The 23,039-nt window shown below is 44.4% G+C and overlaps 1 protein-coding gene across 2 annotated transcripts in view; it reads right to left on the bottom strand.

Annotated features, from left to right (window-relative positions):
* Positions 1-7,819: 7,819 nt before the first annotated feature.
* Positions 7,820-23,039, bottom strand: part of MAP6D1 (MAP6 domain containing 1) — a 31,419-nt gene continuing 16,199 nt past the window's right edge. The window contains exons 2-4 of one of the 2 annotated variants that reach the window (XR_006283882.1): positions 15,519-15,636; positions 9,853-10,050; positions 7,820-8,500 (exon numbers count right to left, since the gene is read on the bottom strand). Coding sequence is in view for 1 of the 2 variants with exons in the window: in XM_027826954.3 (XP_027682755.2) it covers positions 9,973-10,050; positions 15,519-15,636 (196 nt within the window). In the remaining variant the exon portion in view is untranslated. Of the gene's footprint in view, positions 10,051-15,518; positions 15,637-23,039 lie in introns of both variants that reach the window. The other variant, XM_027826954.3, reaches the window with a different exon arrangement.

The raw sequence follows: 23,039 nt of genomic DNA, 5'->3' as shown, positions 1-23,039 counted from the left end.
GCAATGCAGTGGGCCACTGATCGTGGCTTGCAGACCACGATCGGTGCACAGCGGGACGCCCGTCAGCACTGCCCACAGTGTACCAGGCTCTCCCCCCAGTGCTTAAAAGCAGAAAAGGGGTACCTGAAGCGAGGCCAGAAACCTGGGGAAGTATGGCAGGTGGACTACATCGGCCCGCTGCCTGAAAGTCAGCGACATAAATACGTGCTAACTGCAGTAGACACGAATTCAGGTCTGCTCTTTGTATACCCATGCGCAAGCACCACACAGGAACAGACTATAAAGGGGTTGGAAGAACTCATCTGCTACTACGGATCCCCCCTCGAGGTGCAAAGTGACCAGGGAACCCATTTTACAGGAATGGAATTAAGACAATGGGCTAGGGGACGGGGGATTGCGTGGGTGTTCCACATCGCATACCACCCGCAGGGCGCTGGGCTCATTGAACCGATGAACGGCTTGCTTAAAGAATGGTTATGCAAACTATCTCCCACTGAGTCCCTGGCCAGGTGGAGCCATAATCTTCACCAGGTCACGGCTGAGCTCAATGACCGCCCTCTGTACGGCTCCACCCCGTACACTAGATTCACGGGGGAGGTCATCGAGCTGCCCCGTGTGTTGAGAGTGCAGCGCCTGCACCCGCAAGCCCACCTCCCCATTCAGGCCACCCCGGGAAGTGCTGGTCTCGATCTGCAGGCCCTCAAGAGGGCCTCACTCTACAGCCCAATAGCCAGAACCTCGTAAGTACTGGCTTGGCCATGGCATTCCAACAAGGCTATTATGGGCGTAGCAGTCTGGCCCTTAAGGGCATGTTGCGGCGGGAGTAATTGACGCTGACTATACCGGGGAGGTGAAGGTGCTTTTGGTTCACAACAGCCTGCAGGCAATAACCCTTCCCCAAGGCGAACGTATTGCGCAGTTGATTTGCGAGCGCATTGGGTTGCCTGATGTCCAGGAGGTGGATGCGCTTGCACCCACCACTCGAGCGGGAGGGTTTGGCTCGACTGGACTTGTAGTTTGGGTTCACGATCCCACCAAACATAACCCGCTCGAAGGGGAAATCCTAGCTGACGGTCCCCGGGATGCTCATCTTGTGCTGATAAAAGGGGAAGATGCCCCAATTTATGTGCCCTCTAAGCGTCTTTCTTCCCGGCAACCATAACTGCCGCACTGAAGTTCAGGCGGGTCCATGGAGTGTCCCGGTTGCATCACCCGAAGGCTGACACTTGCGATGGCCCTACAGCGTGTTCTCTACGGCATAATCCTCAAACTAATTTTAGCTGCAATAGGTGACCAAGCCACATGGCACCAGAACTCGGCCGTTCAGTGGATGCAATCGGTGGCTCTAGCAGATAACAAATCAGACTATTGGTACTGTGCACATGCCCCCAATTGGCAAGCGCTGGTATTCCATGGGCCACAGTGCCATGGAATGAATCCTGGCCCCTTAACGACACCACCTTTCTCACTAAGTATAATGAAAAGCCCCTTTACCGGCGCCAAGGGACACCGGTAGTGGTACTGGGAGACACGTATTGGTGTGTTCAGCAGCCTTCAGCGACGGACGCTTCTCGTTCCATAGGAGAACTTCCCCTTTCCTCGTGTGCAGTGATAGCAGAATACCTGCCAGACACTGGGCAATTTAACGTTACTGCTGGCCCACCCGAACTGCACAGCGAGTGGATGACTGGAGAGGTGTGGGTCTCAAGTAACAATTGCTCAGGTTCTTCCAAAACCAATTTGACTTATACCTATGGCACCACCCTTCGCCATCGGTGGTGGCATTGGGGCGAGTGGGGACTACATACCCGTGGTTGTCTGTATTCCTACAATGCCAGTGCCCCTGTATGGAGAACGTCCCTCAGCACAATTAGGTGCGGGCAAACCCCGCGTGCACATTACTGGTCTCAGTGTAACCAAAGCTCTGATAGTTGGTGTCACAACACCTCAGATAGCACATGGCTCCCCACAGCAGGGTTGCTGGGGCTGTACTGGCTATGCGGCTGTTGGGCATATAAAACCCTACCCAACCAATGGTGTGGACCATGCACATTGGGACGGCTCCTCCCCTGTACGTATGGAATGCAAACCATGCACGCTCATGCAGTGCAGAATTACATATTGGTGGCACGTCCACGACGGAGCCCAAACCCCATTGTGCAGAGACCCATGGGCTTTCATCAGTTTGTCCGCACTTTCCTCCCCTGGCTAGGGGTGGCTGAACTGGAGGGGGCTAGTGTAAATATTTCAGCCACAGTAGAGGTTACAGAGAATAATGCCATAGATGCAATTCAAGCCTTGCAATTAGAAGTAGCTTCTTTGTCACAAGTTGTATTACAAAATTATATGGCGTTGGACTATTTATTAGCTGCTCAAGGTGGCATTTGTGCCTTGATTAATGAAAGTTGTTGTTTTTACTCAAATCAGGATAAGCGTATCGAGACTGATGTACATAATATGATGGACCACTTGAAGGTGTTACATGACATGGGCTCTGAGACTTCTGTATGGGATGACCTTTGACAGTGGCTAACCGCCTGGCTTCCGGATCTTGGCACCTGTGGGAGATGCATCAGGTTCCTGCTATTGATTGGACTACTGGGCTTTGTATGTGTGTTTGTCATTCTTCAATGCTGTGTGAATTCCTCCTCTGCCCTCCTGGCCCGACTAGCAACCCCCAAACCAGTGCGCACGCTCGCCGTGCACTGGTGGCAGTAACTAATACACCTCAGTCTTCCAAGGGGTGGAGTGTAGGGGCAAGGTTGCGGAAGATTAGTAAGGAGCTAAGTGGTGGACCGAGTATGTGACTGGACGTAAGCGGAGGATGCAGGCAGTTTCAATGAACTTTGTCCGACAGACCCTGCCAAAAGATATCTTATCATAGCTCAGCATATGTTTGCTTGTGAACTAGTTTGTGTAACCCTTCTGCCCATCAGAGTTGGCAGCAACAAGGGCTGGGTTGAGTATCTAGGGGTTCCATTCCAATAACACAGCACAAAACCGGCTCGAGCCCCATCCACTGACCTGGGACAAATATATACCACCCCCCCGGGAGTCTCTAAGAGGCAATATTTCCCCTCTCGCAAGCACAGAGTCTGAGTGTAGCAAAAGCCTTTTAATAACAGAGAGAAACAATGTGGCATTATGTTGGGAAAATACCACCAACAGGATTCATAACACAACCCATGAGCCAAAACTCACCCCAAGCAAATTGGGCCATGTCCTTTCCCTTTGGTTCTTGAGTCCAGCCACCCAAAAGTCACCCAAAGTCCCAAAAGTCCAACAACCCAAAAGTCTCTGTCCCTGGTCAGTGCAGCCCCAGAGTTCAAAAGTTTATCTGCAGAGTTTTACCTCCCAACCTGGGTAGAAATGAGGGCGGGGGGGGCTAAGGGGCACTTTACGTGGTCCAAAGCCAACTGCCCAACCTCTCCATGGGGCTCCGCTCCCCACAAATTGTTCTGCTCCCCCAGCCATCCCGCAAACTGCTCCACAATATATCTTCAGGCCCCCCCCCCACTACTTAACACAACACTCAGTGATTTCAGCTCTTAGTAATTTTATCTCTTTAGTGATTTCAGCTTGTAGTAGGGGAACCTCAGTGCTGGTGCACCATTGGCCCAAAGTGAATTCAGCTCAGCAGCCTGTAACTAGACTCATAGTGGAATCAAAACTAGCTCTGATATTCTACCATAGAGAGAGAAGAAGGTGTAATTGGCATATAGGGCCCTCATCAGGGGGCCCATACTACCTAATATTAATACCTATCACACAGCCTCTCTTAATTCACTGGGTTTTGGAACCCATGACCCTTGCCTAGCGAGTGCTGCTTAGTTGATGGTGAGTCCCTCCATCATAACAAAAGGCCAAGTACAATTCCACTGTCCTTGATTCACATAATCAGAATAATAACAGTTTATTCTTCCTGCCCCAATAACAGAGAAACTGGGGTTCCTACAACAGCCAAAGTGACCACCTAGGCGGGGTGGGTGTGCCTATGCAAATGAGATCAGCCCCTGAAGTTATTTTCCATAACCCACCACGACTCACCATCAGATGTCAGGGTAGAGCTCATCCTGACTCTGCTTACATTTGTATAACAAGCATACATCATACATGTAAGAATATAACCAGCTGTTGACCCCATGTAACTCTGAGATAAGCACGGAGAATATAGCGCTGCAGAGGACTCCCCCCACAGTGGAGTCCTGCCTGGTCAGCTGTCCCGAATGGCCAGAGTCCCCTGCAGCCCCTCCGCGCGTCCTAGGGGCTCCCCGCGCAGATTGGCATGTAAGTTCTTCCTTCCATAAAGCGTAGTTTACTATTCTTAGGCCTGAGCATCCTCCTTTTGCTGGTATCTCATCCCCCGCCCTTGCGGGCACAGGAAGGGTGCCCCATAGAGTCCCCCACTAGCTCTGCTGTTGATTATGCTTCAGGCTGTAAGCAGGTGACAATTTACAGGAGTTCGTTCTACAGGCATCAGCATGCATGTATGCATGGTGATTGTAAGCACCATGAGGTGCGCTGCTCTGCAGGAGTGTCTCCTTCCACACCCACCCTCAGCCAGCATCTGCTGCCCTAGCTCCTGCTGCCTGCGAGAACATGGAACCGCAAATGGCTTCAAAGCAAAACGTGCCATTCAGTGGGGTAGGGCTGAGGTGTAAAGCCCAAGAGCAATTAGAGACTACGCAACTGGAAGAACCTTACTAAGACAAGTGGGGGAGAGGAGACAAATGGTACAGAAGTAGCCCCTCCCCCTGCTAGTTCTCTCTGTGAAAATTTTCCCTCTTATAGGAACTTTTTCCAGCATGCCGTTCTGGGACTGGCCCTTTAAATTGGGCAGAGACAAGCTGCTCTAGCCCTAAAGAGGCCATTTTTCAAGGGACTACTGCTGGCTGCATTTCCCCTTCTTCTCCAGCTGGGAAGTAAGTGCCTGTTAAGTTTTCCTCTGCTTTTCCTAAAGGCGTGGGGTCCTCTCATACAGGGTACCTCTGTAGGCAGTTGCAGCAAGGCTGTATTTTGGTGACCTTCAGCATGCTTCTGGGGCTCAGTGGAAAGGCTTGGCCTTTCAAAGGTGCATTGTGAGCTGGATGCTGCCTCCCCCAGAACAGAGCTTGTTGCCGTGTGGGTGTATCCTATGTAAGAGTTTGATGGTGTTGGCCACCATTATAAAGCAATGACTACTGTAAAATTCCCATGTGGTAGTGTGTTCTCATGATGCAGGTGAGACCACAAGGCCTGTGAGGTAAAACTAAGCAGCTTTTTTCTTACTGGGAATGTGATACTCTGTAGTTAGCGTGGAAAAGGCGCTCTCAGGAGCGTGCGTGTGGAGATAGAGGGTTAGATCTACTACTATTTATATTACTGCAGTGCCTAGGAGCCACAGGCCAGGACCCAAACAGAACAAAAAGGCAGCCCTAAAGAGCTGACAGACTAAGTGACAACAGATGGGATACAGACGGACTGGGTAGTACAAGGAAAGAAGACAACATGGCCTAGCTAGACCGGACAGACACAGGGTTGGGGGAAGGAGTCGAACACACAAGTAGATGGAACAATATAGTGGTGGTGGCATTTGCAGTGGGGGGGAGGAGTGTTACTTAGTAGGGGATCTGCTAAAAGGAAAGGTAAGGGGGAAAGAGCAGGGGAGGAAGGGCAGGTGTGGAGTGAAGCTGAGGTAAAAAGGCAGAGAGGAAGGAGGGTTGCGCAATCAGCAAAGGGCAGAGAACAGGGTAGCATCACCAGAGGTCCTGGCTCCCACTGCTTCTGTTCCTACCAGCTGGAATTTCTGGCTGCCTGGATCCTAGTGCCCTCAGAGTGGCGGTGTCTTCCTTGCACAATTCTGGGTCCAGGATGGTTCTGGCAGAGGGGTGGTCCTGGCTGGGCCCCCTTCTACCCTCTCCCTGTCAGCAGGAGTCTCTGGCTGTCAAAGCCATAGCTGAAGCTGCAAACCAATTTCAGGGATAATCCTATGTTCACACACGTTATTTTTTGAAACAATCACCTGTAGGTTTGAGGAAAATCCCATAAGCTGCCACGAATTCTGCAGCTCGATGTTTTTCCTTTTTTAAAAGGATTGTTACCCACCTCACCTAGTACACAAACACTGCAGCCTTGGAACATGTAAATAGTTCTGCCAGTGGCCTTGCATCTGCATCTAAGCTTGAGAAACAGTTAGTTGGCTGTTGATGGTTATGAATGATTGAAAATCAGCTGGGAATGCACAGGGAAGAATTGCATTAATCCTGAGATGCTATGCTAGGATTCACTGCTTCTGTCTATGCGGTCTCATTTGTGGGGCTGGTAGGGTTGCCAGTTTTGGTGGGATGGATTCCTGGCAGTTTTATCACATGACGTAATTTTTAATTAAAGATTAATCTTTAATTCCTGGAGACTCCAGGCCAATCCTGGAGGGTTGGCAACCATAGGGAGTGGAGGGGTAGAACATTTGTCAGTGTCTGATTTAAGCGTGTACACACCTTAGGGACACTGAGCCCTCCTGAAGAACTAACCCTAGGAGAGGAGATAGGAGAAAAAAAGCCATGAGGCTCTAGTCATGGACTTTCCCACCCATCGGGAGAGGGGTAGGGATGCTGTTCAGGGTTCTCCTGGTGGCATGAGCCACACACACACACACCTCAGCCCCAAACTCTGCAGGTCCTGAGTACTTCCCTGACTAGGGATTCTGGTACCTCTCCTGCTCTCTGATTGAATTCTCCCCTCCCCCTCTCCTGCAGCTGTGCAGAGAGGAACAATATGGACCTTAAGATGGCTGACGTGAATGTGCTACCTCATTGCGAGTCAGTGGGACGTGCACCTCTCTCCTTTTCAAAGAAACTTGATACACTAAGGTGTAAAGGTTGCATAGTTAAAATAAGTCAAGAAATCCAGAAGTGACGTTTCCTAATGCATGTGAACTTGGCCTCGCTGTACATACGTAGTATTTTTAGAGCTGTGTTAAATATCTGCAATAAACTAGTATCCATGGCCAATGTAGCCAGATTAACAGACATCAGGGGATCTTAACTTCAGCATCTTCTGACTTTGAACTCTGCATCTGCAACATTTGCATTAACAAAGCTAATTTGCAAGGTAATCAACACTGGCAAAAAAAAAATTAAACTTATTACTATTCCCATAGTGTTCGAATTGCTGAGAATTCCTGGTGCTCATTCGCCAGTAAATATTGTGAGGTATAAAACATCTAAAGCAACTGAATTACATGGGAACATGTTACCTGAATATAATTGAACTTGAGTCTGAACTAACCAGGGTGGTTTTTTATAAAAACACATTTACAATCATCTGATCAAATGTTAGCTCAATGCAGTTACAAAAAGGGTAGAGAATTAAGTCTGAATATTGCTTACTAGAAATTATAACTTTTGTCCTTAGTGCTACTTCAGTGACATTGCTCTTGCGTGACTTGTAAAGTGGTGATTTTTTCCCACTGCCCATATAAGTTGTGATGGCTTTTTTTCTTTTCCCCTTGAGGATTTCTGAGGGGTTCTGCTGATGTGCAGGATTTTTTTTAATCTTTCCCAGTCTGATACACTGCGGCATTCCAAGTCAATGATAACATCGACTGAGTGATTCCACTTCTCTCCACCCGTCTAATGCTCAGCGTCGTTGTTCTAGGCAGGCTGCTCAGTTCTATTATTTTGGACTTCCTTCTTTGTTTTGAGTGATTTAGGAGACAGTCTGTCTTCTGGATCAGTGTGTGTCTAAGTACACAGCTACACAAAAATAGTTACAGATCTTTTTGTCGAAGGTCGATGTGCAATGCTATGTTTTACATCTAAATTAAGATTAGAAAAAGAACCAGTAGCCAAAATACATTTTATTAAATTAACTTTCAGTCCATTTGATAAAATACAAGCTTCATGTATTACCAGTTTGTTTACAACTGTTTTGTAGAAATATAGTAAATTAAGAAAAGAAACTGAGTAGGCAGTATGTGTTGGGGTTTTTTTGCTAATAGTAAAATCCAAGAGTGAAATTAACTGAACTGTTAAAAACTTTATAAACAGATTAATCAAGCAGACTATACATTTTTTTCCTTAGAAACATTTAACATGCAAAACATTTAGTGCAGTTTGAATATTTCAGTCAGTTTCCAGAAAAAATTATGATCCCCCCCCGCCCCAAAACGAGATAGATACATTTTTTTTCTGCAAGTACTGATGTTAAATACTGCAGATTCATCTGGCAATAAGTCCCAACATAAAATCTGAAGAGTGCAAGAAATTTCATCCCCCATCCCAAAGAAACTGACATTAATGGGCATATTATCTTTACTCCCGGTTGAGTCTTAGTGGCTCAATCGTACCAGTTTTAATGGAAGCGGCTCCATTAAATCCCTATATAATGCAATGTACGTTCTAGATACATTTCAAATGTAGTCCACCAGCCTCCAGTTCAAGAGTCGTTCTTATGGAGATGATTGGCAATGTGACTGTGTTTGTATAGTCCAAAGGATCATTAAACCAGCTTTTGACTTGAGCTGGGAAAATGTTGAGAGAAAATTTCTGTAACTTCCCATTTTATCAAAGTCAGTTTCGTTACAGATGAATGAATAACTGATTACTGGTCAAGTCTGAGGGTAACATTTCCTTTCATTCTAATAGACAAATTTCTAACACACAAACTATAACTTTTTTCTATATGACATTTTTGAAAGAAAATTAGGAAAAATGTTAAATTAGAAATAGATTAACTATATTGCATAAACCCTTTAGATAAAAACTCTAAGCTTATCACAATCTAGATGAACGAGCGCTAGGAAAGGGTTATTAAAACAGAATGAGTAAAAGTTAATTCCACATCAGTTATCTTTTAAAAAAAAGGTAATCTTTAGAATAATTAAATTTAAAATGGTCCATTTTTAAAAATGAAGGTGTGAATTACATTCTGCTTTTTTTTTAAATAGAGTATCCATGTAACATTCATCTCTGGTTATTTTTAGCACTAGCATTACCAATATACAGGCAATAATTCAGTAGTTTCAAGGCAATATATTTTCCATCTTGCATAAGCAAATAGTATTTAATAAAAGTTTAAGCATATCCCTTTATTAAAGAATCTTCAGATTCCATTATGCAAAATCCATGTACACTATATACATATACCTTAAGCATGACCATTACAAATTACATCCATAAACATTTTAGATTCTGGCCCATACAATCCACAGTAGTTATCTGAGCTGACCTAATGAGTTTGCTGTCAGACGAGCCAAGTTGAGGCATTGTTTATCAGGACTTTCTTGATTCTCTCTCATGCTATTGTTTGTTCTTTAGAAATTCAAACTACACCTAAGGTGGCTTTCCAACTTTGAAATATTCAGCTTTCAGCCATGAAGCCCTAGTGACTTTTTGTCTGATTTTTTTTTTCAGGGTATTATCATGCCAAAAAACTTCTAAAACACCACTGAAATCCATGCCAGCCACGGAAGTTATACTGTTTGGTGTAGTATTTCCATGAATGTGTGAGATGCTTGTTTGTTTATTTCAAACTTAAAAAAAATAAAAACAAGTTCAAAAGTCAGCTTGGATCATTCACCATCTCTTTCGCTGACCTACTGTAGACGGGTCTGTTAAATAGCACTGGTTTTGGTTTTAGTTATAATTTCCATTTGTGATTTTTCCCCCCACAAATGCAGCTAAGTGTAGGGGCATTGTCTGCAATGCTGTCTTTGCTGCCCAAAGTCAATCTCCTAATGTGATACCAGCTGGCATAGTAATGAGCCTGTTTCTACAAAAACTAGGTCATCCCTTGCAGTCTGTTTTGCCAGTTCCAAATCAAGTGCTTCGCGATTTGTGTATTCACAGATATTATGTATATATCATTACTCACTGTAGCTGCTTTTGATAATATTGTTTCTTTGATCTTAACACCCTGCATGAAAGTTGCATAGCAGGACATTTTTACAAACAACCCACATTTAAGCTGCCTGGACGTGAACCGGATCCAAGTTCACACGTTGAGGATACAAGAGGGAGCCTGGAAAACCGCAGAAGGGTTGCGGGAAAACTTGGTCTTCGCTTCTGGAATCTAAAAGGGGACATAATATGCATTAGCACCACTTCTGGGTACAGTAATCATGTTGGTTCTTGGCCCAAATGTGTCTGGTCTCCTCTCCACTGTAAAATAAAACACGCTGGAGGACTGTGTCCTACAATAGTCCCCTGACACAGGTTGGTCTGGAACTGTAGATGAGACTGAACCATTTTTATAGCACAGTTCCAGGTCACTGTAAAAAACTGGTTCAATCAGATCCACACTGCAAGACCTGGATAGGCTGCTTCGTTGTAACTGGGTCCTTCAACACAGTTAAAGGTTGTGGTGCAGGTAGGACTGGAGGCTCTGTCTACAATAGCAAGACAAGCATGTCTGAGTGATTCTTGCTGGCAGGTTGCTAATGGCTTCCTAGCCAATGTGCACAGAGTGAACTGCTGACTCTTTCACAAAGCTTCGCTAACATTTGTTTCACACAAACATAAAGGCAAATACATCATTGGCCTAGTGATTGGTTAAAGTCAGAGACTGGAGGAGAGGTCTGCATGGTGCAAAGTCGGAACCGCTTGGAGGACACCAACAAGAGACCTCTCTTTAAAAATGTCTGAGCTCAGTGCTTTATGAAATAGCAAGTGTACTGCAGTCTGGGCACACACATGCAGCATTCAGGAAGGAAAGTTAACTATACTGAATATTCTCCATGCTTGATTGTGATACCTTACCTCTGGTAACATTGTCTGCTCTTCAAATAGGGACTGTGAGAGAGATGGCAGAGATGACTCCAGAGCAAAATTCCTATTGATTTCAATGGAGCCAGGATTTCACCCTAAGTGTAGTAGCACTGTGGTGAACAGATGGTACCCACTGATGCAGGATAGCTGAAGAGCCTGTCTCTTAACATAATAAGAGACTAACTGAATTTAAATGGAATTGTCTTTACTTGTGTTTCCTGCCCAGGATTCAGAAGGTAGCTGGCCTCAAACATAACTATGTAAGTTTTGTTTGGTCTTAATTACTCTAACAGTGCTGCTGGAGGAGTGAGGAAGAGGAGCATAAGAACAGGACATGGGGAAAAAAGGAAATTAGCTATTGATCTGTTTTTTTCGCATTCCTCTGGGGATGAGTCTTAAATGCTGGTGAAGAGAATAATATCACAAACAAAGCCACTGTGGAGATCAAAGCTGGAAAACCCAAGCTAAATCCTACGTACAGGTTATTGTAAAACCATTTGTGGAACTCACTGCTAGTGGATATTGTGAAGGTCAAAAGTATAACTGGGGTCAAAAAGGAGCTAGACAAGTTCATGGAGGATAGGTCCATCAATGATTTAGTTGGGGTTGGTCCTGCTTTGAACAGGGGGTTGGACTAGATGACCTTCTGAGATCTCTTCCAACCCTAATCTGCTATGATTCTATGACTGTTAGCCAAGATGGTCAGGGACGCAACCCTATTCTCTGGGTGTCCCTAAGCCTCTGACTGCCAGAAGCTGGGACTGGATGATGGGATGAATCACTTGATAATTGCCCTGTTCTGTTCATTCTTTCTGAAGCATCTGGTACCAGCCACTGGACTAGATGTACCCATTGGTCTGACCCAGTATGGCTATTCTTATGTTAACTGAATCACACATGTGTAGCAAAGACAGGGCTTGGGCAAAAGGAAAAGCCTGAATAGTTTTTAAAGGTCTTCTATGGCCGAGTAAACACGAGTGACTTCAAAATGTATCTTCACTCTGTATGATCTAGCTGTTTCCAAGCATCATCTTCATGCCAAGCTATTGCTTTCCTCACAATAATGCTGTTTGCTTTGCTGGGTATGACAGAAAAGCCTCTGTACTCTGCTGTTCTGGGAGACAGGGCCATTACTGGCTCAGTCTGGAGAGCTTCAATATTTTGTGTCCTTGGTGGTTTCTCTCTATGCATATGCGTTTCAGATTTTATCTTTTCCTCAGATCAATAACTGAAGTTATTGATACCGACTTCCCCTCTACCCGGAGGGTGCTCACCCCCCCCACACCCTCACTTCTTCCCTTCCTCTAAGCCCCCTTCCCATCCCCGCTCCACCCTCGACCCCGTCCCCACTCCACCCCTGTACGACCCCATCCCTGAGCGCGCCCCAGCCCCTCTCCTCCCAGTGCCTCCTGCAAACCATGGAACAGCTGATTGCAGTGGGCAGGAGGAGTTGATCAGCGGGGCTGCTGGAGGTGAGAGGCGCTGGGGAAGAGGGGAGTTGGCTGCCGGTGGGTACTAAGCACCTGCTATTTTTTTTCCCGTGGTCGGCGCCTATGACTGGAGTAAGTGCTGTTTTGGGTCTGTAACTGGTCTCCCCCACGGCATTCATAGGTCACGTGGAAGCACTGGAAGTTTTTTTTGTTTCACTGCAACATTTTGGTCAGCTTTGTGCTGTGTTTGAGTATTAAAACCTATGCTTGCAAGCAGGGAGATTCTAGCAGGTCTTTTCCCCCCTTTACAATCCTGCTGTTGCTGTCCGTCTCTTTCCTCTTTTTTCAGCAGGCCCAGAATGCTGCAGTTCAGCAACTTATGACCCTTTATCTTTGCATTTCATAAGAATGTCAACTCTTGTAATAATGTCTGGTGGGGATCACACAAACTGTGGCCAAAGTTTAATATTCAAACACACTATGAGTTTTAACTCTGGTCTATGAAAGACTCAAACAAGGCAAACTACTCTGATCCTCATTTGGAGAGTTCTTTGTGGACTTCACATCCACTTGTTTTCTCCCTCCTTTAATCTCCTGGAGTCCTACTGCTGATACCACATCCCAGACATTGCTTCTCCGCTCCAAAAAAAGTTTGGCTGTATTGAAACACTTTGTACTTCACTGAGAACAGGACTGAAGCTGACACAACTTTATTTGACATTTTAGACTGAGATATTTTCAAGCTGCCTATGGGATTTGGATGCTCAGCTTCCCATTAAATGTTTTGGGAGTTAATAAATTGTTTCAGCTTCAATCCAGTTCTCAGCAAAGCACCAGAATCAGGATATGGAATCAGCTAATTAGTGGGAACTGGAAGTCCAAATCCTCCAGGTGGCTTTGAAAAACTTAGCCTTAATATTGTGCACCATTCTCTTCTCCTCCCTTGCTATGGAAAATCAACAGTCTCTGGCGCTCAGCTGCAATGCTTTCTTCTTTGCCCCTCAATCATTGATAGCACAGGCCCTTGTGACGACAGTGCTTCCTGTGGTACCATCTGCCTGCTATTCTGACAGATTCTGTAGGCCAGGCTCCTTGTACACTAATGTCCAATTGACCTAAATTCTGCTGAAATGCCTGTTCATTCTGCAGTACCCCAGTGCAACAGACTAGCGATTCAGTGGCATCTTTAAGTAAGTTTTTAAAGGGCTAGAGGCTGCTCTTGAATTAAATATGAAAATGAATAATGCAAGCAGAACCTTGTCCCTTGTGTGGCCTTGATATTACATTCAATTTTATGCTGTTCCTACATTTGTCATTTTCAATGTGCTACAGAATTTTGTACGGCAAACATATAACTGCACTGCAGGGGTTGTCTGAGGCAGGCTGGAAGTTTAGGCCGCTGGAAAAGGGGAAGGCAGTTTGCGATTACAGGATAAGCACATTAGCTGTATGTTCATTAAAATCATCCACAGTGAAATGGTTAAGTGTTGACATTTAAATTGCCCCCATTTGATTTCTAAATTAACATCCCCTGGAGATGAATGGGACAGTCACCACCAGGGAGACCCCACTGCAGCTATTTAATTGGGTTCACAGTTGGAAGGCTTTCTTTGCAATGATCAGGGCTAGAAGCGTATGTATTTATTTACTTTTAATCAAAGCTGGAGAGCAATTCTGTGGCCAGGGCTGGATTCTGCAATGTTGCACAATCCATTTCTTCACCTAGCTTCCCAAGTAACCCTTCCTCAAATGGCGGAAAGGTAGAGAGAGCCGTACAGAGATCTGCTTGTGTCCACTTTGTGTTTAAGTTGATCAGATGCCACCGTGCCAGTGGACTCGACAGAAGAGCAGAAAGAGATGTAAGCCCTGCAGCACTGCTTCTTGGCACCCCTACCACCTCTGCCAGATTTAGATTTCTCTACATGATGTTGCTGTATGGCCAGTGTCTCAAGTTTATGGCCGATGCTGGTTGTATTTGAATGCAACAGCAATGGATCAAATATGGATCTGGGCCTCCTACAGAAATAAAACACAGAGCAGATTTTTGAAGTTTGAAATTTTTTTCCAAGCTCCTTGGCTTTTAATTCTAGTTCTAGTTGTTGGGGCTTCTCTCAGCTCAAGGCTTGGGGGAGGGGGACCTTTTTGGTGAACAGGAAAAAAGTAACTTCGTCTTCTGCCATCTGTGAGATGAGAGGGACTCCAGCCTTAAAATGCATCGTTTTAATGAGTCTACATCACTGGTCCTTCCCATTTTGCTGCACCACAGAAACCAGGGGAAACCTTCCTATACCCCTCGGAGCAAATGGGAGAGAGGGAGGTTGACAGAGTGGGTTTGCCTTGCAGCAGTGTTGAGGCTGTCTTGCCTGTTAGACCATGTCCATCTACTGTTCAAGGTCGATGGTGCAGCTTGTGGCCAGCTTTGGGGTTGGGCTCTAAGTACTGTAGCATTGCAGAAGGCTGCAGAGTGGGGTATTGCTCACATGTAATCTGTTCTCAGTTGGCGGGATGCTGTTTGCTTTACACATTTAAGGAGAGACTTAGGGAAACTCCTGAACAGAGAGAATGTTTGCTTGTAGGTTTTTCAGCATCCCTTGGAATTGCTTTGTAGGCAAGGAAGTGTAAGCTTCTTATATAGTGTAGTACAGTGTCTTATAAAGAGGATGAAAAAGCTCAGGGAATCCTAACATTTCTAGGATCCCAGCTTCTCTGTATCTCACTCCCTGCTTAGAACAGGTATCTTGATATTACTGGAGACTGAAGTCTCTTTCTCTGTCCATAGATGCTCAGTTCTATTTTTTATTTATTTATTTTTTTGGTGGTGGCCCCAGTGTCCACAGTCACTCTCATGCATACCTACAAACATAGGTTTGTGCACACAATGCAGTATTAATGTTAGGGTTGAGATTTTAAATGCACAGATCAGGAAATTCAAAGTTAGATGTGCTTCACAGCTACCCCTAACATCAACAGATAACATCAACGTTCGCATAATTTGACTACACTACACATGTACAGATGGTATTAAATTTGTTTGTATACAGTAACACAGTACTACAGACCAAGAAGATGTCTGAGTCAAGATTACTGTGGGAACCATAATTTTGAACTTCCTGACTCCTATGTAGTTTAAAATCTTGTCCTTAGCATTGAATTAACAGTTATAAAGACTCCCTGCCAGGTCTCTCCGAAAACAAGAGGTGACTACTGTGCAATGAGGGAAGAGCATTTGCTCAAGTCATGGCTTGGTTTCTAACCACAATACATTGGTAATATGTAAGGGGTATGGAATTTTCTTTGGGTTCTCTTCAAAAGGCCTCCAGTGTTTGTAAAAAAGTATAATTACCTTAAAATCTGCCCTGTAGCTAGTCTCTTGCACAAAATGATCTTCTGGAATAATGAAGCCTTGCTTTGTCTTTATGGGCTTCGATGGTTTGGCTCCGGTCCATGGACGATACTCCTGCCTGAAACGAGTTGGTAAAAACAGAAGGACCCAGAATACAGAATTAGTGCAGTGTACAGACAGCAGGCACCTCTGCTCAATGTAAGAGCAAATAAATACAAAAGGCAAGTTTGGAAACTGCTTGCTTATAATTAGGGTGACCAGACGTCCCAATATTAGGGGCTTGTCTTATATAAGACTCCCCTCTGTCCTGATTTTTCACACTTGCTGTCTGGTCATCCTACTTATAATTTCCAACACAGTTAAATCAAACCAGTCTGCTAACTCCACTTTTACTCCAACACCTAATAAAAGTAGACTCCCGAGCCAGCTCTGCATGCTGTATTCCTTAAAAAGCTGATGCTCGATGAAGGGTATAGAACAGCCTAGATGGACTAGGTCTGACTGCACTAGTTTCATCCTGGACCTACTTGCTGGAGCTTTCATTCTCCCTTTTAGAGCCGCTTGCTGATTTCCCCCTGGAAAAAGTTGTTTTTCCTGCCTCGAGTATCTTGATTCTACACCTCAGCCCCATAGCGTTTCACTTGCTTTCAGTGAATGATTTTCTTAATGTTTCTTTATCTGGTTTTACCCCTCTTGGATGCAGTCACATCTGCCAGCGTGCAGTGTTCTACCTATTCATGTGTCAAAGCTGCACCTCCTCTTTGCCTCATCATGGATTATCTGATGCTTCAGCTGTTATTTTCGTGTGGCTAAGAGGTTGGAAAGCTTGGCTCGTTAAGACTGAAGGAGAGGAAGGAAAAGTCTGTGTGAGCATGGAGTATGGCTGTGTTTGATAAGATGGGTGCAGCGGCTGCCATACCTTGCTTGCAGTGTTCAACCGTGTTCAAAAGTGGCTATTACAGTGTCTGGCTTATCCAGTAATTTGGCCCTCCACCATGGTCCTCTGCACCTTTGTCACAGGGTTAACTAGTGCTCTCAATTAGGCTATTCTGGAGGCTGCAGAAGTAGCCAAATGTGTCTGATTGTTTGGAATAGGATTAAGGGAGTCTGCTGTGTGTCTTCTGCTGTAATAATGGGAGATAGCTGGCCAGCCCCAATTGTGTGTCTAAGTGTGGAAGTGGCAGATAAAGGTTTATAGGTGATTGGAACACTACATAACAATGAATGGTGATGGGAAAAGGTACAAAAACGGAGACAGACTGAATTAGCCCAAACGAAAAGGGCTACCGATATAACTCATGGACTATGCTGAGATTGTGCCTGGTAAACAAAGGAGTGGGAAACTGGAAATCAGTGGACCAAAAATTGGTGGGTCAGAAATTAAGCCTGATTAGTCCATCCTCACATTATTTTATTCACCATTCTGCTCATCACCTCTGGTCTTGTGTGTCCTGTGTATCCTGATCAATACATCACCAAAGTTTGGCATGGATTTTCTAGTGGTTTTTGCCATGATATTAAGCAGGCCAAGGTGTCTGTACTCAAAACTCTGAGCCTTGCTGAACTATTTAAAGTTGTACAGTGACATGGTCATGGACTCTCTGGGCCCATTTATTCTATCAAAATCAATTCAACAGTCTTAAACAAAAACTACGCTAACTGCTACTGCGGCAAAGGCTACAGTTCAGAGTCTTAAGCCGTGTCTGGACTTGGAGAATAGATTGTTTTTTACCAGGGTTTGATCACAACCAACCAACTCTTTTTTTCAACATGACTGCCCTGTTGATATTAGTTGGGAAGTGCTGTTTAAAATACTGATAGTTAAAATGCATTGCTAAAGCTTTGTCTAGACTGGGATTTAAAGGCGTATTTTTAAAATGTGTAGACTTATCTTGCTCAGCTAAGCATGTGATTAAAATATACACTGCCTGGTCTACACTAGACTTTTAAATTTAGATACAGCCTTAAAACACTGCATGTTTTCCTAGTCTCAGCATGCTATAAAGCTTTAGGGTCCAGGGTACTTCAGTGCTTTGCTATTCTATGTTTCACTGCTTGGCGGATATTCAGATGAGGTGACTGCAATGAGTTCTTAAGTCTGTTCAAGACCAGTGGTGCGTCTCGTTCGATAGAGGATCCTGAGGTATACAACTCCGTCCCAGGGAAGGCATACCTAGGTCTGTGGAATACAAGCTTAAGAAATCTCTGTTTCCAAACCCGTGCTTGAGTGTCCACACTGTCTTGTTAACTTAAGCTTCCAATTGCTGGACCCATGTCTCACAGCCATGCTAATGCATCCATGCTGCACTACACAGACCTTCTGACTTGGGTCGGGCTTGAGCTGCCCACAGACTGCAAAGTGACAGGGCTTGGACCCAAGTCACAGTGGGACTCAAGCTCTGACCAACCCTCCTAGTAAGGTCCTAGGACCTGGGTCCTAAGTGCATGCTGACCTGAGTCAGACTGATGTAGTGACACTGAAGGAGGTTTTGGAATTAACTGAGAAACTTAACAGTAACAAGTCACCAGGACAAGATGGCATTCACCCAAGAGTTCTGAAAGAACTGAAATGTGAAATTGCGCAACTATTAACTATGGTTTGTAACCTGTCCTTTAAATCAGCTACTGTACCCAATGACTGGAAGATAGTTAATGTAACGCCAATATTTAAGAAGGGCTCTAGAGGTGATCCTGGCAATTACAGATCGGTAAGTCTAACGTCAGTACCTGGCAAATTAGTTGAAACAACAGTAAAGAATAAAATTATCAGACACATAGAAGAACATAAATTGTTGCGCAAAAGTCAACATGGTTTCTGTAAAGAGAAATCATGTCTTACTAATCTATTAGAGTTCTTTGACGGAGTCAACAAACACGTAGACAAAGGGGATCCAGTGGACACAGTGTACTTAGATTTCCAGAAAGCCTTTGATAAGGTCCCTCACCAAAGGCTCTTACATAAATTAAGTTGTCATGGGATAAGAGGGAAGATCCTGTCATGGACTGAGAACTGGTTACAAGACTAGGAACAAAGGATAGGAATAAATGGTAAATTTTCAGAATGGAGAGGGGTAACTAGTGGTGTTCCCCAAGGGTCAGTCCTAGGACCAATCCTTTTCAACTTATTCATAAATGATCTGGAGAAAGGGGTAAACAGCGAGGTGGCAAAGTTTGCAGACGATACTAAACTGCTCAAGATAGTTAAGACCAAAGCAGACTGTGAAGAACTTCAAAAAGATCTCACAAAACTAAGTGACTAGGCAACAATTTAATGTAGATAAATGTAAAGTAATGCACATTGGAAAAAATAACCCCAACTATACATACAATATGATGGGAGCTAATTTAGCTACAATTAATCAGAAGAAAGATCTTGGAGTCAACGTGGATAGTTCTCTGAAGACGTCCACGCAGTGTGCAGCAGCAGTCAAAAAAGCAAACGGGATGTTAGGAATCATTAAAAAAGGGATAGAGAATAAGATGGAAAATATCTTATTGACCTTATATAAATCCATGGTATGCCCACATCTTGAATACTGCGTACAGATGTGGTCCCTCATCTCAAAAAAGATATACTGGCATTAGAAAAGGTTCAGAAAAGGGCAACTAAAATGATTAGGGGTTTGGAATGGGGCCCATATGAGAAGAGATTAGAGGCTAGGACTTTTCAGCTTGGAAAAGAGGAGGCTATGATAGAGGTATATACAATCATGAGTGGTGTGGAGAAAGTGAATAAGGAAAAGTTATTTACTTGTTCCCATAATATAAGAACTAGGGGCCACCAAATGAAATTAATGGGCAGCAGGTTTAAAACAAATAAAAGGAAGTTCTTCTTCACTCAGTGCACAGTCAACCTGTGGAACTCCTTGCCTGAGGAGGTTGTGAAGGCTAGGACTATAACAGGGTTTAAAAGAGAACTGGATAAATTCATGGAGGTTAAGTCCATTAATGGCTATTAGCCAGGATGGGTAAGGAATGGTGTCCCTAGCCTCTGTTTGTCAGAGGGTGGAGATGGATGGCAGGAGAGAGTTCACTAGATCATTACCTGTTAGGTTCACTCCCTCTGGGGCACCTGGCATTGGTTACTGTCAGTAGACAGGATACTGGGCTGGGGATGGACCTTTGGTCTGACCCAGTAATGGCCATTCTTATGTTCTTATGATCTGTGTGTGGACGGAACTGGGGCTTGGGCTCAAACCTGAGTCAGAGCCCCAGTTTAGTGTGCACTGCATATATCATCTATTTCCACTGGTCTGGTCTTGATGACTGGATTTTGGGCGTTTGCCTTGTTTTAGCACCTATTACCCACTCCACCCCTTTTCCGCAGCCTTAGCACCAGTTATGTAACAGGATTGCCCTGGTGGCAGATATTTCTATGATATCTGGCTGTGTGTTTGGGCTGGGCTGTTCTCCTGTTGGACTGTTGTTGGTCTGTATTTGGTGCTTAGTTACCTCTGGAGAGGTCCCCTATAGAAGGCTTAATATGTACCGTAAACAAATGCTATTAGCCAAGAACAGCCACAACAAAACAGAACTTTCACTCGGGAATCTCTGTGAATTGCTAGCTGAATTCAAGCTCTATACAGCTTTGCAGCCAGAGGGGAGGACATAGGACATACTGGGCAAAGTACCAACAGGATCTTACTTAACCATTAATTATGTCACAGTAGTTTCCAAGTACTTGAACCTGTTGTCTCACATAAGGCTGACTTGCCTTAAGGATACAGATTGCATTGATCCTTAACCTATCTATCCTAATGATGGCCCTATGCCATTACACCATGGAAGAGAAAAGGGGCTCAGTGTATTCCCAGCTTTGAATAAGTATCTGAGACTCCTCTTTCCAGGATTGCGTTTGTCTCATTACTTTATAATAAATCATCTGCTAATGTGGCGTCTCTGAAGAAGTATGGCTTTGGATTGTGGTATCCTCAGTTTGGCTGGAAACCAAATAACTTGCTGCTCAGTCTGTGCACATGAGCCAAAGTCTGAGGAGCAAAAAATGTGATGGTGTCTGGGCAACATTCTGTCTTCATCAAATCAGAAAGGTGAGCAAAAGCAGAAAAACTATCCCATGCCTGGCGCTTTCCTATTGCTCAGACACTTATCGACTCCAGAGGGGTTTTCCTCTGTATTTAGAACCAGGATTTTCAGACTATGTCCTTTGCTCACATTGATAGGAAGGGTCTTCATGAGACCTGGGTGAATCACTCTTACAGGTCCAACTGGCTTTAAGATGACCCAGTCCCAAACAGTGGTTGATCCAAAAATTCCCTCCCTCCCACCCTGGCTGCCTTTTAAAGTAAATTCCGTATGACTTTCAGCTTCCAGGACACACATTTGTTACTAGGTGTGCAGCCTAGGGATAAACATGATGAGAAACAAACGTTAGTGTGCTAGCAATTATTGTCCTGTCAGTCAATGCAGGTTAAAACACAACTAAACATTCACTCCGATTCGAAGAACTCAGAGACTAAGTACAAATATTGTTTCTATCTTTTCTCAGTTTATTTACTTTGTGCAATTGATAAAGCTATGTGTGTGGGGGTTTTTCTGTGGTTGTACTTATGGGTTTTCCCCAGAGGAACAGGAAGAAGAAATACATTTTTTAAAATAGGCAAATGTGGATGTAAAAAGACACCAATTAGCAGGGGGCTTTGGGTGATCAGGTGTAGTACCTTTGTAATTTATTTTTTGCATCAGGTTAGATTTCAAGATGGCAGTGTCCTGTTTGAAACCAAGTTGAGTGCAGTGCTCTAACAGCACACCTACTGACAGGCCCAGCTGCATGAAATGCATGTGATCAGTCTGTTTCAGTGACTGGAAATGTTCCCTACAGCAGTGGTTCCAAAATTGGGCTTCGCAAAATGTTACAGGGGGTTCTCGGGAAGAAATTCCCTAATGGCGGACAGAGCTGTCCCTAGGGACCCTGGGCAGCACGGGGCCAGCAGCCCGGAGCCCCTGGACTTCCAAGAGCTAAGCAGATCAAAGCAAGCATATCTATCACACTGAGGAGATTTGAACTTCAAGACTCCTTATAAGAAATGGAAAGGGAGGTGGATATTTTTTGCTGTTTTTAAAATTAAACAGGCAGCTAGTGTTGTTTTTAAAATTATTATGAAGAACAAGTTTAAGCTTTGTTGAAATGTGCATTGTTTGCCTGGATAGCTCAAGACCTGAATGCTTGTGTAGCAGGAACTCTTTGAGTTGGCTTCTTAAATACCTTCATGCTGTTTCACATCTGATACTCCTTGATGAAACATAGGAGCCTTGTCTTACAACAGGCTAATTCAAAGTGATACAAGCTACGAAAGTGAGATCTTGGAAGAATGTTGCCGTTTTCATAATGTAATAATACTGTAATGATAAATAATAATTAATAAATATTGTGGAATAAGCATGTCATAAAAACAAATTTTATATTTCCAAGATCACTCCTTTTATAATTTATACTCAGGTAAAGGAGAAAATCCCTGGAAATATTAATTTTTAGGAGGGGGTTCGTGAGACTTGACATTTTAGTGAAAGGGGTTCACAGGTTGTTAAGGTTTGGGAACCACTGCACTACAGTATATAAAAATTAAAAATGCTTAAAAATAAACATGGATATTATCCATCAACACTATAAAAATAAAACTCAAATTCTGCCAACCCTATTCTTGTCTCATTGGTACATCTAATTATCTGGGCTATCATGTGGTAGAACTACCTGATCTAGCATGAATGATTGCAAATCCAGACCAGTGTTTCCTCAAGCAAAGTTTGATTGACACACTCAAGAGAGCAGAAATCTACTGGCTAAGCCACTGCAATGTGACAGTTGACATACACTCTCTGCAGCCTCTAGTCTGTTAGGTTTTTTTCCCTCTAAGTTAAACTGAAAACACTGACATGCTGGTGATCTCTTGTGATCCGTAAGGATATTAACAGTCATGTTCATTACAGTAGTGCCTGGGACCCATCTCAGGTCCCAACCCTAATGTGCTAGGCACTGCACCATCACAGACTTGCAGACAGTCCCTACTCCAAGAGTTAACAGTCAAAATAGACACACCACACAAAGGGTAGGGGAATGGGCAATGGTGAGCTGAAGCCAGTTCGCACAACTGGTTGTTAAAATTAGAAGCTGGTTTAGAACCGGTTGTTAAGAGTTGGGCAAACTCCGGCCTGCCTGAGCTCCCAGCTGGGGAGGCTCCCCTTGAGAATCCCTTTTTACTCACCCGGCGGCACTCCAGGTCTTTGGCAGCACTTCAGTGGCGGTTCCCTCTGAAGACCTGGAGCGAGTGAAGGACCTGCTGCTGAAGTGCCGCCGAAGACCCGGAGCAACTGAAGGAACCGGTTCTTCAGATTTTGGCAGTTCATCACGGGGAATGGATATAATATACAGTGCATGCTCAGCTCCCAGGAAGCAGCCTGCCTCCTCGATGACTAGAATTAGAGCTGGTTGGAAAAAAGGGAGGACATTTTGCAAACACTTTTGAAGCACCCTCCCCTTTCCTTTTTTAAATGCATTTGAAATTT

The sequence above is a fragment of the Chelonia mydas genome, chromosome 9, assembly GCF_015237465.2.
Source record: "Chelonia mydas isolate rCheMyd1 chromosome 9, rCheMyd1.pri.v2, whole genome shotgun sequence".
Taxonomy (NCBI): domain Eukaryota; kingdom Metazoa; phylum Chordata; order Testudines; family Cheloniidae; genus Chelonia; species Chelonia mydas.
The sequence above is the reverse complement of the archived record's forward strand: the minus strand, read 5'-3'. Positions and strand labels throughout refer to the sequence as shown.